Raw genomic sequence first — 14,669 nt, 5'->3', positions numbered from 1 at the left:
AGATGAGAGGCTTAAAACAACTAGAAGTAAGATTTTAAGAGGAGCAAAATAACTGATGTACATTTATGTACTATTAGATTATTTTACAAACAAGATTTACCTTTCTATTGTTGGTATGAGAGAAGGCGGTGGTCCTCCAGGTGGGGGAGGAAAGCCTGAAATTAAGAAATCAATAAGTTGGTTTAGATCAACATTGCAATTTAATTTTCAAAGACAATGCATGCATAAGTGTATTCTGTGTCCAAAGTAATAGCCAAGCCTAGGCAACAACGAATCCCAAGTGTGACATACTGTGCTCAAAAATCAGACTATTCCTGCAACACATCAATTCAATTCTCAGAGTTAATATATTTATGTGATGGCATTCTTGAATTACTTATAGTACCTTTACATATGGGCAGTAAAATACCACTCTGAATATTAATGATTTTCCCCAAAGAAACCTGAGTGTGTTGTTCTTGAAAAAGACGTAAGTGTCAGACTGTCCCTTAAACCAAAAAAGGAAATAACATTATGTTTCATATTACTTCAAAATACTTTTAGAACAAATAAATATACCTGGAGGTGGCACAGTTATTGGTATACCTAAAAATAAAAAAGATGCATAATCACTTCAGTAATGGGCTTATATTGTTACTTTCATCTCCACATTTTCAGAATAGGCTTCATGGCATACATGCCAATAACATATTTTAAAACAGTCAATAAGAGCTGGCAGTAAACCAATTTTGGCTAGTATTACTCCACAGTGACTTTGATTCAGTGATGTTTTAATGGAAGCACAAGCAGCAGGAATTCATGCCAACCACAATTTGGCATTTGTATCCACAAATCCTTGAAAATTGGGGGGGGGGGGGTCACAGCATGCACCCAAGATGATGTGTATGCACCTGAAAGGATTCTCTGGAGTGGATTCACAGCTTAAAAATTATGATAAATTTGGAATCTTCATACCAAATATTAAGGATGTTTTCAAAAATTCACTTGTTTTCACTGAACTACAATTCTTCATCTGAAACATAAAACTAAACACACTGTCGAAAAATAACTCTATAAATTAAATGCAGTGACATATAAAACAATACGCAATTCAAAGAACACCAAAAATTAGTTCCCATTTTTTCTGTACATGTCTTTTCATATGCATGCACAATCCAATGCAAAAACCCACCTGTGCCTTTATATCCTCAATGTTAACATACAAGACAGCAAATTAAAAAATGTAAAATGACAGGTTAATGTTAACTGGGTCATACAGATATATATACAAAAAGCACTTAACAGATAGCAATAATAACCTTCAGATTTTGTAATAAAGATGCATGACATATAATATTAACTCTGACCACTGCGCAAAAATAAATTTCAGTCATTAGATATGAATTAAAAAGAGAGAACTACAGTCTAGTCCAGTCAGAAAAGACTGCAGGTAGGTTATACAGAGACACACTTTTGTTCTTCAAAAGGTACAAATGTACACAAAACAAGAGACAACACGTAATAATCAATTATAAAGAGTATAATTCCAAATGCAGGCTTGCAAACATTTACTAAGTTTTGTTGAAAAATATATTAGCAAACTGATACAAAATTAAGAAGTATATTAGAAAGGAGTGTCAGAAATTTTTTTTTTAAAGTACTTCGGCAACATGCCAGTGTGTGTATAAAAACAACGTGTTAAATAGCAACATTCAAAAGAAGAATGAAGCAGTTATCCTCCCTTGAAATATGGAAACAACACGAATACTGAACATTACTAACTAGAAACTTTACAAAGACATTCAGTCACAGTGTCAATAATCAGAAATGCTTTTATATTTCTAACTTTTTAGCAGTTGCAACTTACAGAGTACCGTATTCCTTCATAAGTGTGATTTAGTCATTCTATCATGCAGACACACAGCATGAAAAACCTTGAAGAGCTGTCATTTTATCCACTTTGCTTTTCAAATGTTGTCTCTTGTTCTCTCTTTATATTTTATTTGTAGCTATGAAGGACAGCTCACCTCCAATATGATCTAGTATTATTACTTTTCTAAAAACTAAAATCCAATTGTTAGTTCCAACAAGATCAGAACCATTGAACATCCAGGATTTACATAAGTGTTGATTGATCATTTAGCAACTGACTCAATTGTTCTATATACATGGGCCTAACAGTTGGATTTAGTCCTCTGAAAGCATTCAACTGGGCCCCTCTCTTTTTTCTAAATGTATCAAGTGTTGTCAGCTATGATGAATAACATGATGGGTTGTCTCTTCTTTTACTTATGAAAATGGGGATGACAGTATTAGACCACATTTATACAGTGGGCCTTTAGTACCTGCAAAGATTTGTCTCCAGGATTCCGTGGATACCAAAATCCATGGGTAATCACATCCCATTATATACAATAGGGCAATAAAATGGTGCCCCTTATATAAAATGGCAAAATCAAATTTTACTTTTGGGGGCTTTTTTTGGGGGGGGGGTAGTATTTTTAAGCCATTCATGGTTGAATCCAGGAATACTGAGAGCCAACTGTAATTACAGCCTACCAACTGTCACATATCGTGGAGTATAAGGTGTTAATATTGTCATACTGGAGTGACAACACAAGTATATTCAGCCAGTTTCCCAAGTCACTATAGAAGATTCAATAAAATTTAATCCATAATTCCTGAAACACTTAAGACTTGCCATATTGCTAACAGCCAGCTATACTGAGTTATTGCAGTAGCAATCATACAGATTTCTAGGATTATGTTTCCAAACAATGACGCTTCTTTTTGTCTCAAAAGGTATTTGCATCGCAAGCAGTTAAGTGAACACAGTAGAAGAGACCAGGACTTCAAAGCAAGATCCTTTTTCAAAGGATCTTCTGAAGGATGTTTTATATTTGAATGCTTAAAACTTTTTGGCTAGTAGTTCCAGTTAATATTAGGTAACGAGAAACTAACAAGAAACTTCCCCCTATTCTAAATCAAGGACGAATGAGAAGAATCTATTTTTGTAAAACCTTTGAAGATAGAATGCTGGCAGCAGCACAATTAAAACAAGCCTGAAGGAGCCAAAGCCACTGCTCTTAATGGTTATTTCCCAATGCACTGAAAATACAAGAGATAGCAAAGGAAATATACTGGACAGGCTCATGTCATAAACCTGTGTAAATGTTACCATTCTTCTTTTGCTTTCACCAATGTGTTTGACTGAATTATAACACATGCACATTTCATTTAACTTTGAACTTCAACAGATGAAAGCTTCTGTGAAAACTTAACCATATGTTTTTAACAATGCCTCTCACTAAAGTGGCTTGGGATAGTGGAAGGAAGCTGTGGAACTGTGCCATCATCCCCTTCCATTATGGAATAGTTCTACTCAACATAATGGAGAGGCAGTTTCTTCTCTCAAGACTTGGAATGAGTGTGTGGAGCAGTTTTTAGTAAAACCAATTAAAGCAGAAATTCTTAACCAGGGATTCCTAGTGGCTCCATGCAGGGGTCCCTTCAAGGGCTCAAGAACTGGGTGCAAAAAAACAGTAATTATTTTTTTCTTTTGTGTCCTTTCTGTTATTTACATTTTTATTTTCATCATGAACTTTATGGGAATATCTTTTCAGGCATCCCTTGTTATGTTTCATTCCTGACTAGTCTATGTGAAAGAAATCATTGCTAAGGCAGGAAAACAAATTGTATGCAAAATTTTGCGTGTACTTCTATGTCTGTTTTTTGGGACTGGGGATCCACAGCTTTCATCAAATTCTCAAAGGGGCCTGTGACGCCAAAGAGATTAAGAACCCCTGAATTAAACAAACAGACTGCTTTAAAGTGTTTTTTGTACAAGCCCACCAAACAGCAGAGTGCAGCAGCCTCATAAAGGTGCAGCCAAGGGACTTGCCCCCTAGGCAAGCTACAAAGCCAAGGTGAGAAGTGATGTTTGTTGGACCATTTCTCTGAACTGAAGCTTTTAGTTGTTGGATTGGGGTGGGCAAAGTTTAGCACAAATCTCTCTGGGGTGCCTTCAGGTCCTCTACAATCCCAAGACTGTTCGTTTCTTCTTGCCCCAAAAAAGGTCTCCAGTACGAGCAATTCAATTAAAAATACCATTTTTTTTTTCAAATTCAGAAGTGGACTTCTAGCCACCTCTAATTGTGTTTCTTGTTTCTTTTGACTGTCCATGTGGTACACACAGAGGATTAAGGGGACAGAAATCAGCCTCCAAGAGTCACTGAAATTCCCCCCTCACCTTTTAAATTAGGCTAGTTTTTAATCTTGTTTCCTAAATGAATTAACACACTTACCTTATGATTACTTAATAGACTTATTTCTATTCAATGCATTGAATTGAGAGCTCTCAACTACCCCTGATACAAGCTAGCTTTAGAAGTTTATGAAAATACAGCTGCACAGACACAAAATGACCCATTTGAGTAATAGGCTGCATCTGCGCTGCAGAAATAATGCACTCTGACACTGCATTAACTGCATGGCTCAATGCTTTGGAACCCTAGGACCTGTAGTTTGTTGCCACACCAGAGCTCTCTGACAGAGAAGGCTAAATATCTCACAGAATTATAAATCCCAGAATCCCACATCACTGAGCCATGGTAGACAAAGTGGTCTCAAACTGCATGATTTCTGTAGTGCAGATGCAGCCACAGAGAACATGAGGAAGAATTAGCTTTTTGTTTTTACAGTAGAATCAAATCAGGATCGATGAAATTAACTACTTATAAAACATATATTTTGTTTTCGCTGCTCTGTCACACACCAGTAGGAATGTTATATCACATAGGGATATGCAGGCCTTCTCCGCAGTGGTGCCCAATTTATGGATTGTCTTCCCCCTTTGGAGGCTCAGTTGGCATCAACACTGGTTTCTTTTAGGCAGCAAATTAAAATATAGCTTTTTATTCAAACCTTTGGGAATTAATGTAGTAATTTACAGAATATCAAAAATGCAATTTCATGTTTGGACAAAACCACTAAAATAAAATCACCACAAAAGTAAGGTATTATTCCCCCCATTTTTTACCTGGCGGAGGAATCAGAGGGGGAGCAGTACTGACAGATGGTGGTGGTGGAAGAAAAGGAGGTGGTGGAAGATGAGTAGGAGGAGCTCCTGGAGGAAAAAATGGAGGGGGCTTGGAAAAATTGCTGTCCACATCAGTATTGGAGCGTTCGGAAAGAACCTACAAAACAGAACCAGTGATAAATCTGTATTTTAGAAAAAGTAAGAAAAATGCATTTTCCCTTATGAAATAAAAAGTAAAGGCATTTTAAACCTAAGAAATGTAAGCATTTATCTTCTAACATTAAATGTTAAAGCATAAGCTTCTTGGCCTAATTTAAGCGAAGTACATCAGTATAACATGACACCAATAATTATGTACTTATTTGTGACACTTTGCTTGTTGTCAATAATAAGTAGTGTCCAAGTGTGGATTTTGTTTTTCTGTCAATGACTAGCATGATTAGAAAATTCATACCCACTTCTATTTCTAAGAACTTTTCCATAGCCTTATTTAGTCCCCCAGACAAGCAGTTCTCTTCCTAGGCAAGAGGGGGGGTTAACTGTTTTTTGAGACGTAGCCTACTGGCAATACTCTCTGTGTTATCTGTGTGGAGCTTGGCTGCCCTTTCCAACCCTGAAGATACTTATTGCAAGCTTTCGAAGTGCCATTGGCTTCTTCATCAGGCAAGATGTTACATACCAAACAGGAGCAAAATTAGAGATGTAAGATGCCTGCATTTTGTTGTTTCTGTCCTTAGTTAAAATGGTATGGGGAGGGTATCTGGCCCCTCCTCCTCTAGCCATGTGGCAATTGGGCAAAGTCCAGGAAATTTAAAGTCAAGCTGTCAAATTTAAAGGGAGGCAGAAAATTCAGGTTTTAAAAAAAAATAGAAGAGGGGGAAAGGAAAGAAGGAGTTGTAAGATGTAAGAGATGGTAAGAACTGGAGCTGCAAACCATAAAGCAGAGCAGAAAAAAATCTCCTGTTAGAACAATAGGCAGGAAAAAGATTGACCTTCTAGGGCTGACCCTTCCCACATGGGGATACTGAAAGGTTTTTTGTTTTCCCTGCCTACCTGGAGTGAATGGGAGGTGCACAACCCAAGCTGTTCAGCACCTTATCTGTTGGGAAATGTGGCAGCATCTTTAAAACTAACTAGTTCTTCAGGAAGGGCTTTATATCCTCAAAACCTCATGGGAAAATAAAAAGCACTTACCATAGACATGTGACAATAGGTCGACCTCACGTATAAAATCAAGGATAGGTTTCAGGGCGAAAATTATGGATGTTGATATGACCCATGGGTAAGTCAAAGGTAAAATTCAGGGGCATGTAACAGTGGATATAAAGGATGCAGCAAAGGAAAATGATGCCAAAGAACTTACAAAATTCCTGCATGCATAACTGTTTGTTCTCATCCTAAAGGATGGATGGATGAGGAATAGTGGCTGTGCGATGTGTGTGGGGGTGATTAGGTGCAGGGCAGGGTTAAGAAAAGGCACACATTTCAAAAAGGATGTAAAGGCAAAGCAAAAAAAAATGGTGGCTAAATTAAATTATTATAACTTTAACTTTAATGTGATAACTATCTAGTGTTTTTAACTGAGAAAAGCTGACAAACATACACAAATGTCTTATTCAAATCTTCAAGCCTGATTCTTCCCAGAACTTTTTTGAGGGGAAACGCCAAAGAGCTGCCACCGCTGCTGTTTTCCCACACAGGCATTCAAAAAAGTCAGAAGTGGAGAGAGTAGAGGGGGTTGGTACTCCTTTTCTTGGCTCCTGGTATGGATTAAGCTCTCGCCTTTCACTACTCTAGTAAGAGAAGGGGATGGCTCCTTTTTAAAAAAAAAATAGTTAAAATACAGTATGGCCTGTCCTCCACATCCATGGGGGTTAGGGGTGCAAGACCCCTGTGAAAGTAGGAAAATCGTGAATATGTGGGAGAAAGAGGGAGGGGCACGCCCATGTGCTCCTCTCCCCCTCCTGCTTTTGCCCCGTGAGGAAGGCTGGCCAAACACGGGGGAAGGCAGGAGGGGCACGCACGCATGCTCCTCTCCCCTCATGCTTTGGTCAGCTGAGGCAAGCTGGCCAAAGCACAGAGAGGGGAGAGGCATGAGCACACCCTTCCCAGCTGATCCTTCCCTCCTGGGCTTTTTTTCCTGAGGAGAAAGGCCTGGGAGGGAGGAGCACACATGCATTCTTCCTGGCCATGCTGCAGACAAACTCATGAATAATCAAATCCATGAATGTTAAACCTGTGGAAGTGGAGGGCCTACTGTACTTACATTAGCCCATGGATAGGTCAACCCAGGTTTTATTGGCAAATGTTCTGAATAAAATTTCTAGACTTATACATGAGTATATATATAGTAGTATTAAAGGTGCTGCCACACTTCTTTTCTTTTTTCTCTTCCCCTTTCTTCCTTCTTTTTATGCTGGAAGAGACTAACATGGCTAGTTAAAGAGCAAATACTTGCTCAAACAGTAGAGCCTACAAATAAATTGGAAAGTTCTCTCCTCACAAAAAATAAATAAATCACCAGTTGTTATGGACATGTGCTTTGTTATTAAATCTAGTTTCAGAATGGAAACTGCAGACTCAATGAATCACTGCTAGGTGTGTATATAATGAATGGCACTTAGCAAGACATACTGGGCTGAAAAAAAGCAATGTTTGGTCTCCATTTCTTAAACTCTAAAGTCTGACTGTAATTCAGAGATGTGCCTACTGATATACGCAAAACATACATGTTCCTGATCTGTCAGGGAGCAGAAACACAGAGAAACATAACTGCATGCATATAAGCAGAAATGAAAATTAAATTTTAGCTGGAGCCCTAGGTTATAAAAAAAAGTGTAACTGAAACCAAATTCTAAATATAACCTTATGCTAAGGTCAAAATGAATGCTACTAAGCATGTAAAAAGGAAACATGAAACCTGTATGTTGCTGTCTTCATTGGCACGCCGTCTTCCTTCTACTCGACTGATTGTGATGGTCTGTCCAATTACATCTATAGTGCCAGAAAGCCTTCTGAAAAAGAAATATGTGTATTTCTGAGAAAAACAGTATACATTGGTGCTTTACACATGAACAGAAAAATAATAAGGAAGAATACTCAGAAAAATATTTTTCAATACAATACATTTAAGTATTAATGGGATTCAGAATGATTTTAATTAGGAAAAATAAAGGAAAAGGTAACAAAATTTTCCTCCAAGAGATGATATGTCAAACATTCTGATCTTTGGTTTTAAACATAAGATGCCAACTTTGCAGTTGGAAAGCATGCAAATGCAAGTAGATAAATAGGTGGGAAGGTAAATAGCATTTTGTGCAATCATGCTGGCCACATGATCACAGAGTAGTTTCTGACAACACTGGCTCTTCGGTTTAGCACCACCCCTTATAGTCAGACATGACTTGACAACCTTGTCAACACGGAATACTTTTACCCTGACCTTTTTACCATATGTAAAATGTCTTCAACTAAGAATATTAATAATATGGGGGGGGGAGTGTTTAAGACCTATTCAGATCTAAGATGTATTTGAGATTTTACTGAAAAGCAAAACTTGAAATGGAGGTGGTGGAGGTGGAAGTGGTAAAACCAAACCTGCTAATATTAAGTAATGAAGAAAGAACAAAGAGAATAAAAGGGTAGTTTTATATACCGCCATTCCACTTTGAATGCGACAAAACTCCTTTGATTTCAAAAACTAAGTAAGCTTAGCCTTGATTAACACCTCAATAGGAGACCACCAGACTATACTACCATCTCGAGGTAAGGTTATGGAAGAATCCTGCCTCTTACCCCACAGTCAGTCAGTTTAAAATACTAATCTACATGGACCAAAGGTTTTTGTTAGTTTATGGCAGCTTCCTATGTACTGATGAAACTGTTTACCCATTCTACATATAATGTATTACCATAAGCTCAACAACTAATACTGTTAAGTACCTAATTCTACTGGTGTTCCACTGGAAGAAATGGTACAGACTATGGCACGTTATAGACGGGCCTAAGAGGCGCCGTCCTTGCGCCGCAATTACGTGCGAGGGGCGGCGCTTCCAGACGCGCCTTACCCCTCGCTCGTAACCGATACGTCAAGATAGCGGCACCCTATACAGATGGGCGCCGCCATCTTGACGCAGCAGACGCTCTGCGTCCGCACGTCCGAACCCGGAAGAGACGTCACGAGTGCGCGCTTTGGCACTTGCGACGTCTCTTCCGGGTTGCCGGAAGGAGCGCGATTTTCGCACTCCTTTTTTGCAGTGCGGAGGAGTAGCACGGTTTGGCTGCTGCGGCTCCTCCACGCTGCAACAGGTAGTGGCCTGAGACCGCCCCTTTTGGGCGGTCTGTAACGAGACAAAATTACTGCACTACACTCTTATAGCACTGCTATTCCATTTTAACTGCTCTGGCTGCCTGTTGCATTCTGGGATTTGCAGTTTAGAATCCTTAGTCAGAGAGCTTTTAGGCCTCACTGAACTACAAGCCTCAGAATGCAACAGGAGGCAGCCAGAGTAGTAAAAGTGGGATAACAGCACTATAAGAGTATAGTATGGTAATATGGAAAGAGCTCAGAGGTCACACATTCTTTGCAGCTAGTGGAGTGCCATAAGTCACACTATCACTGCTCCCAATGTGTCTCTGAAAAGATTCAGTTTTAACTGCTGCTTACACATACTCTCATACTAGGATGCAACTAAGTTGTGCTTCATAGAAAGACAGGACAAGAAGCTGAAAAGAACCATTTTTAAATGGGCAGTTATATTTCAATTGGAAATGATTTTGATGCACTGAGAGCAGAAGGCTTTCCAAATCTGTTGAAAGAAACTCCCTGAGGGAACACACAGGAGGAAAACAAACTCATGACCTTATTTGTTGGGTAGCTTCTAAACAAATGGTTACAGTTCACATCCCATGAGCTAAAGGAAGCATAGTTGAAGACACAACTCAAAATGCAAAGTCCTTAAAATTTTCAATACAATTTCAAGTAAGCATGCAACAGACAAGCTAAAAGTAGTAGAAGAACACAATCATGTAAAAAAAAAGGTAACCATTTTAGATGGGGGGGACATCTTTATCAACTGTAAACCCTACTCTGCAGAGCAAAAAGTAAGGACAGAATTGCAGCAGGCATTGCAGTGGCAGGGGGATGCAGGTCAAGGAGGCTGATCTGGGAAGGCCTGCTGGAAGAGATCCGTCTTGATTGCCTTTTTAAAGGCTTCCAAGGTGGTAAGATGACAGATCTTGTCCGGCAGGTCATTCCAGAGCCTGGGAGCAGCAGATGAAAAGCTCCTAGTCTTCTTAGGTTGCAGCAGATTCTTCCCAGAGGACTGAAGTGTGCAGAGTGAATTATATGAAAGGAGGCGCTCCCGCATGTAGTCTGGACCCAAGCCATGTAGGGCTTTAAAAGTTAAAACCAACATCTTGTATCTTGCCCGGAGAATATTCAAGCCTATAGCCACAACCACACCATTGCTGATTTTCCACAAATGTCATTCTATGTCAAGCTGGAAAAAAAGCTAACATCTATGTAGTGATGATTATAATTCAGGGATCCACAATTTAACTCATCAGGCTAATTACAGTAGCTGATCTTCTCACGTCTGGCAAACACAACCCAGGTCTAGCATTGCTCCTGACCTGGGAAACTAGGAAAATTCCAGGGGATCAAAATGTGTATGGGCTTGGTAGGCAACACCTACCATATGTACTCGACTTTAAGTTGACCTTGTATATAAGTCGAGGACAGGTTCGGGGGCCAAAATTACAGATTTTGATATGACCTGTGGAAAGGTTGAGGGTTAAAGCTTAGGGGCATGTAATGAAGGATGTAAAGGATGAAGCAAAGGAAAAAAAATATCAAAGAAGGCTGGACAGATGAGAGTAGAAGGGGGTCAAGTGCTTCCAGGGCAGATTAAACTCTTGCCTTTCACCGGGGGATGGGTGTGTGTGTGTGTGTGTGTGTGTGTAGCAACAGCAAGTACAATTCTATACAGTGGTGCCTCGGGTTACGAAAGTAATTCGTTCCGCGGCCGCTTTCGTAACCCGAAAACCCTTCGTAAGCCGAATTGCCATAGGCGCTAATGGGGAAAAGCTGCGTTTCGTGCGAAAAAGCCGGAAAAAGCACCAAAAATTTTCTTCGTATCCCGAAAAAACATTCGTAACCCGGAACAATGATTTCCTATGGGATTTTTTCGTATCCCGAAAATTTCGTAACCTGGGTATTTCGTATCCCGAGGTACCACTGTACCGCTTATTGGTGGACTTAAGCACTCCCTAAGCGGTTTACAAAGTATAAGCTAATTGGCCCAACAATCTGGGTACTCATTTTAGCGACCTTGGAAGGATGCAAGCCTGAGTCAAGCTTGAGCCATTTCGCTGGTATTGAACTCACAACCTTATGGTTTGTGAGTGAGTGGCTACAGTACAGGCATTTAACCACTGTGCCACCAGGGCTCATATGCTGGGTGTGGGTGTGGGTTAAGGTAAGGTACTTACATAAACCCGTGGATAAGTCAACTCAGGTTTTTTTGGCTTAATTTTTAAAACTAAATTTCTAGACTTATACTTGAGTACAGTACATACAGGATTTCTAAAAGGGATATAGTACAGTGCGCCCTCCCCTTACACGGGGATCTGTTCTGGATCCCTTCGCGTAAGGGGAAATCAGCTATGCTGAAGCCCCATAGGAAGTAATGGGGCTCATGCCTGTGTGGTGCGCGCCCCATTAGTTCTTCTGGGGCATGCAACAAGCTCTTCTGGTGCAGCTTTCAGCATATGCTGAATTTCTAACCAAACTAACCAAATTAAAGCAGAAGAATAAACCTACTTAGAGATGTCAATTCTTCAGATGTTGTGAAACTGTGGAGGTGAGGGAATTGCTCCCGCCCCCCCTCATTTTGTGGCAGAATTTCTTTTTTGAAATTTTAAATAAATTTAGCCATGACAACTAAAAATCACTATTTTACTTCAGGAACATAAAATGCATTATGTATAACTTGGTTCTGAAATGTTGCTCTAGATGAGATTCTATGTATACCACAGACCCCAAATCAAGCCTGAACTAAAGGCCAAAATGATTAAACTGAGGCTATCATCTTTTAGACACATAATGAAACAATGTGAGCTATTGAAAAAAAAATATTGCCTAGTAAAATGGAAAGCTGAAGGAAAACATGAAGACTGAATTACAGATAGACTAACTCAACAAAGGAAGCCAGGGCCCTCAAATTGCAAGAATGTGCATGGCCCTGAGCAGAGCATTCTTAAGAGGGCATTACTTCATAGGGCTGCTATAAGACAAAATTGATTAGATGGCAAATGGTTAAGTTTGAGGTACTAAAATACAGTTTATTTGGAAATTACAAATTGAATTCACTTCATAAAATGTTATTTTCTGTTGCAAAGAGAGCTACATTTGCAACAAAAAAATCCTGAACTGTAAGGAATACCTGAAATATAAGGAGCCTCTTTGGTTCTGCCAATTATGAGAAGCAGGCAAAACAAAAACAAACACCAACACAAACACATAAACCATAAACCTTAGTTAAAATAAAACACTTTGTCTCCGTTAGTCCTCCTAAATGCCAAAAAACATGAAGCACTCACTTTCTCAGAAAAACTGAGAAAAAGAAACAAAGATCAAGAATTGTAATGATGTGAGACAGCGTATAGCCTTCCTTTCCCAGCACACTACATATTTCTTTTAAAATAACATGAGATAAGTAAATATAAGGTCATCTTGTAATAAATATTTTATTAATCACATGAAAAGAGAATATTCCAAATCCAATTATGCTGTAAAAATCTTTTTTAAAATGGGGGAGGAAATCCTTTTCTCCAGGATTTTCATTTTCCTCCCAGGAGTTCACATAACTAAACATACTTGACCTTGTTAAAATTAATTAATATTTTTAAACTGCATTTAAAGTATGCTTCATTTATACATATGCCCCACTTCCAGGTAAAGTTATTAATTTGAACTATATTTATGCTTAAAAAAAAGATGGGGTGTGTGTCACAAATTGGAGTACCATATTTGCGTTAGTTAAGAATTCTATTCTTTATTATAGCCTCGTGTAAGTATACCCAGCTGATGAAGAAAAAAAGAGAAATATCATAATTCAAAAAGGTTTAAGTCCATTAAAACTTCTTACCTTAACTCAGGCGACTCAGCCCTCCCATATCGCTCCTGCCACTTCCCGATGCCTGAACTGGCTTTTCTGGCTGCAGTGCTTGTCTGCGACTGAGAAGAGGCGCTGTTTCTGGTGAGATAAATTTTCTAGGTCTTTCTTTTCTTATGTTTCTATCCTTCCCTATTCTTGAGATTCTTTTCTTCCCCCTTAGATATGCCCTACCCATAACATCTTAGGATACTAACTGAAAGCATCAGTTCTACTGAGACTAAACACAATATCAATATATTTACAATATAAACATATTCAATATCCTTTAGCAATCTCATTTTAATTTCATTTTAATCTATTTATAAGTATTTTGACTCTATGGACTAAATATACAGAACTGTTTGAGATGTAAGCCTAAATACAGTCCGACCCCCATATCCATGGGGGATATGATTCCAGACTTACTGCAGATAGCAAGAACCATGAGTAATGGTGAACACTATATTTCTGCTGGAGGGTGACCACAGAACTGATCACTGAAGGAACCCCAGATGGCTAGAAGGATCTTTTCCCCCCAGATGTAAGTGAAAACGTGGTTACCGATCCCACAGATACTGAGGTCAGACTGCATCTATATTTTATGTAACAATGTTCATCTAAACACTTCTGCTTGTGAACTGGGCAATAAAACTAACAGCAAACTTTGTATTCTTTCAAAAAAGAATGGAGAAACCAACAGAGGAGTATTACAACACAAACACTAAAATATTTCTGTGTAAGCACGTTTACCAACTGTTTCTTAGGGGTGAAACTGACGGCCTAAAAGGACCATGATGGGACCATCTTTTTTCCCGGTTCTTCAAGATTGGGGCAGCCATAGTGTGGCTTCTGGCTGCATTCGGGGGTGTCTAAACACCATATCTCCCAATACAGTCCGACGGCGGCCCTTTTGGCCTGTCTGTTTGAGCCCTAAATAAGGAGTCTAGCCATCATTTATAAAGAGATTTTACCTTTAAAGGTTTAGTCAAAATCATACTTGACTACAACAATAAGTTTTTTTCAGCCTAGTTATTCTGAATGGCAGCTATACAGTCTGAGACAGTATGCATAAAATATTAATGAAGCAAGCAAGAATATACTACATAAATCTATTTCAAAGGTTTATTCATTTATCTCTTAAATCATTTCATAGAAAGACAGAAGTGATTAAAGAGTGGAGTTATCACTGGTGACTCTATAACTCATTTAACTACACTGTACAAGCACACAACGGTGCAACTTCACTTAAACAGATATTCCCTACTACTTCCATAAGATACATTTCCAGCCATTTCTTGTGAAAAGTCATGGTATATCTTTTCCTTGTCTCTACAAATACTGATCCTAAGAAATTGACAACATGTGTAAAGCACAGGAGGACCTCGTTATTCGCAGACTTGCCAACTGTGGATTTAAGTTTTTTCTTAGTAATAAAAATTAAACGTAAGAGCTTATTAACAAGTAAATCAAATGAAAAAAACACAACTGGCATT

The 14,669-nt window shown here is 38.8% G+C and overlaps 1 protein-coding gene across 11 annotated transcripts in view; it reads right to left on the bottom strand.

Annotated features, from left to right (window-relative positions):
* FIP1L1 (factor interacting with PAPOLA and CPSF1) overlaps positions 1-14,669 on the bottom strand; it is a 48,183-nt gene that overhangs the window by 15,873 nt on the left and 17,641 nt on the right. For 3 of the 11 annotated variants that reach the window (XM_042467543.1, XM_042467545.1, XM_042467548.1), the window contains 5 exons: positions 13,168-13,275; positions 7,938-8,031; positions 5,018-5,174; positions 559-585; positions 101-155 (listed from right to left, as the gene is read on the bottom strand). In XM_042467543.1, coding sequence (XP_042323477.1) covers positions 101-155; positions 559-585; positions 5,018-5,174; positions 7,938-8,031; positions 13,168-13,275 — 441 coding nt within the window. The remainder of the gene's footprint in view (positions 1-100; positions 156-558; positions 586-5,017; positions 5,175-7,937; positions 8,032-13,167; positions 13,276-14,669) is intronic. The other 8 variants (XM_042467547.1, XM_042467546.1, XM_042467549.1 and 5 more) reach the window with 3 other exon arrangements.

Source organism: Sceloporus undulatus, chromosome 5 (assembly GCF_019175285.1).
Source record: "Sceloporus undulatus isolate JIND9_A2432 ecotype Alabama chromosome 5, SceUnd_v1.1, whole genome shotgun sequence".
NCBI classification, from domain to species: Eukaryota; Metazoa; Chordata; class Lepidosauria; order Squamata; family Phrynosomatidae; genus Sceloporus; species Sceloporus undulatus.
The sequence above is the reverse complement of the archived record's forward strand: the minus strand, read 5'-3'. Positions and strand labels throughout refer to the sequence as shown.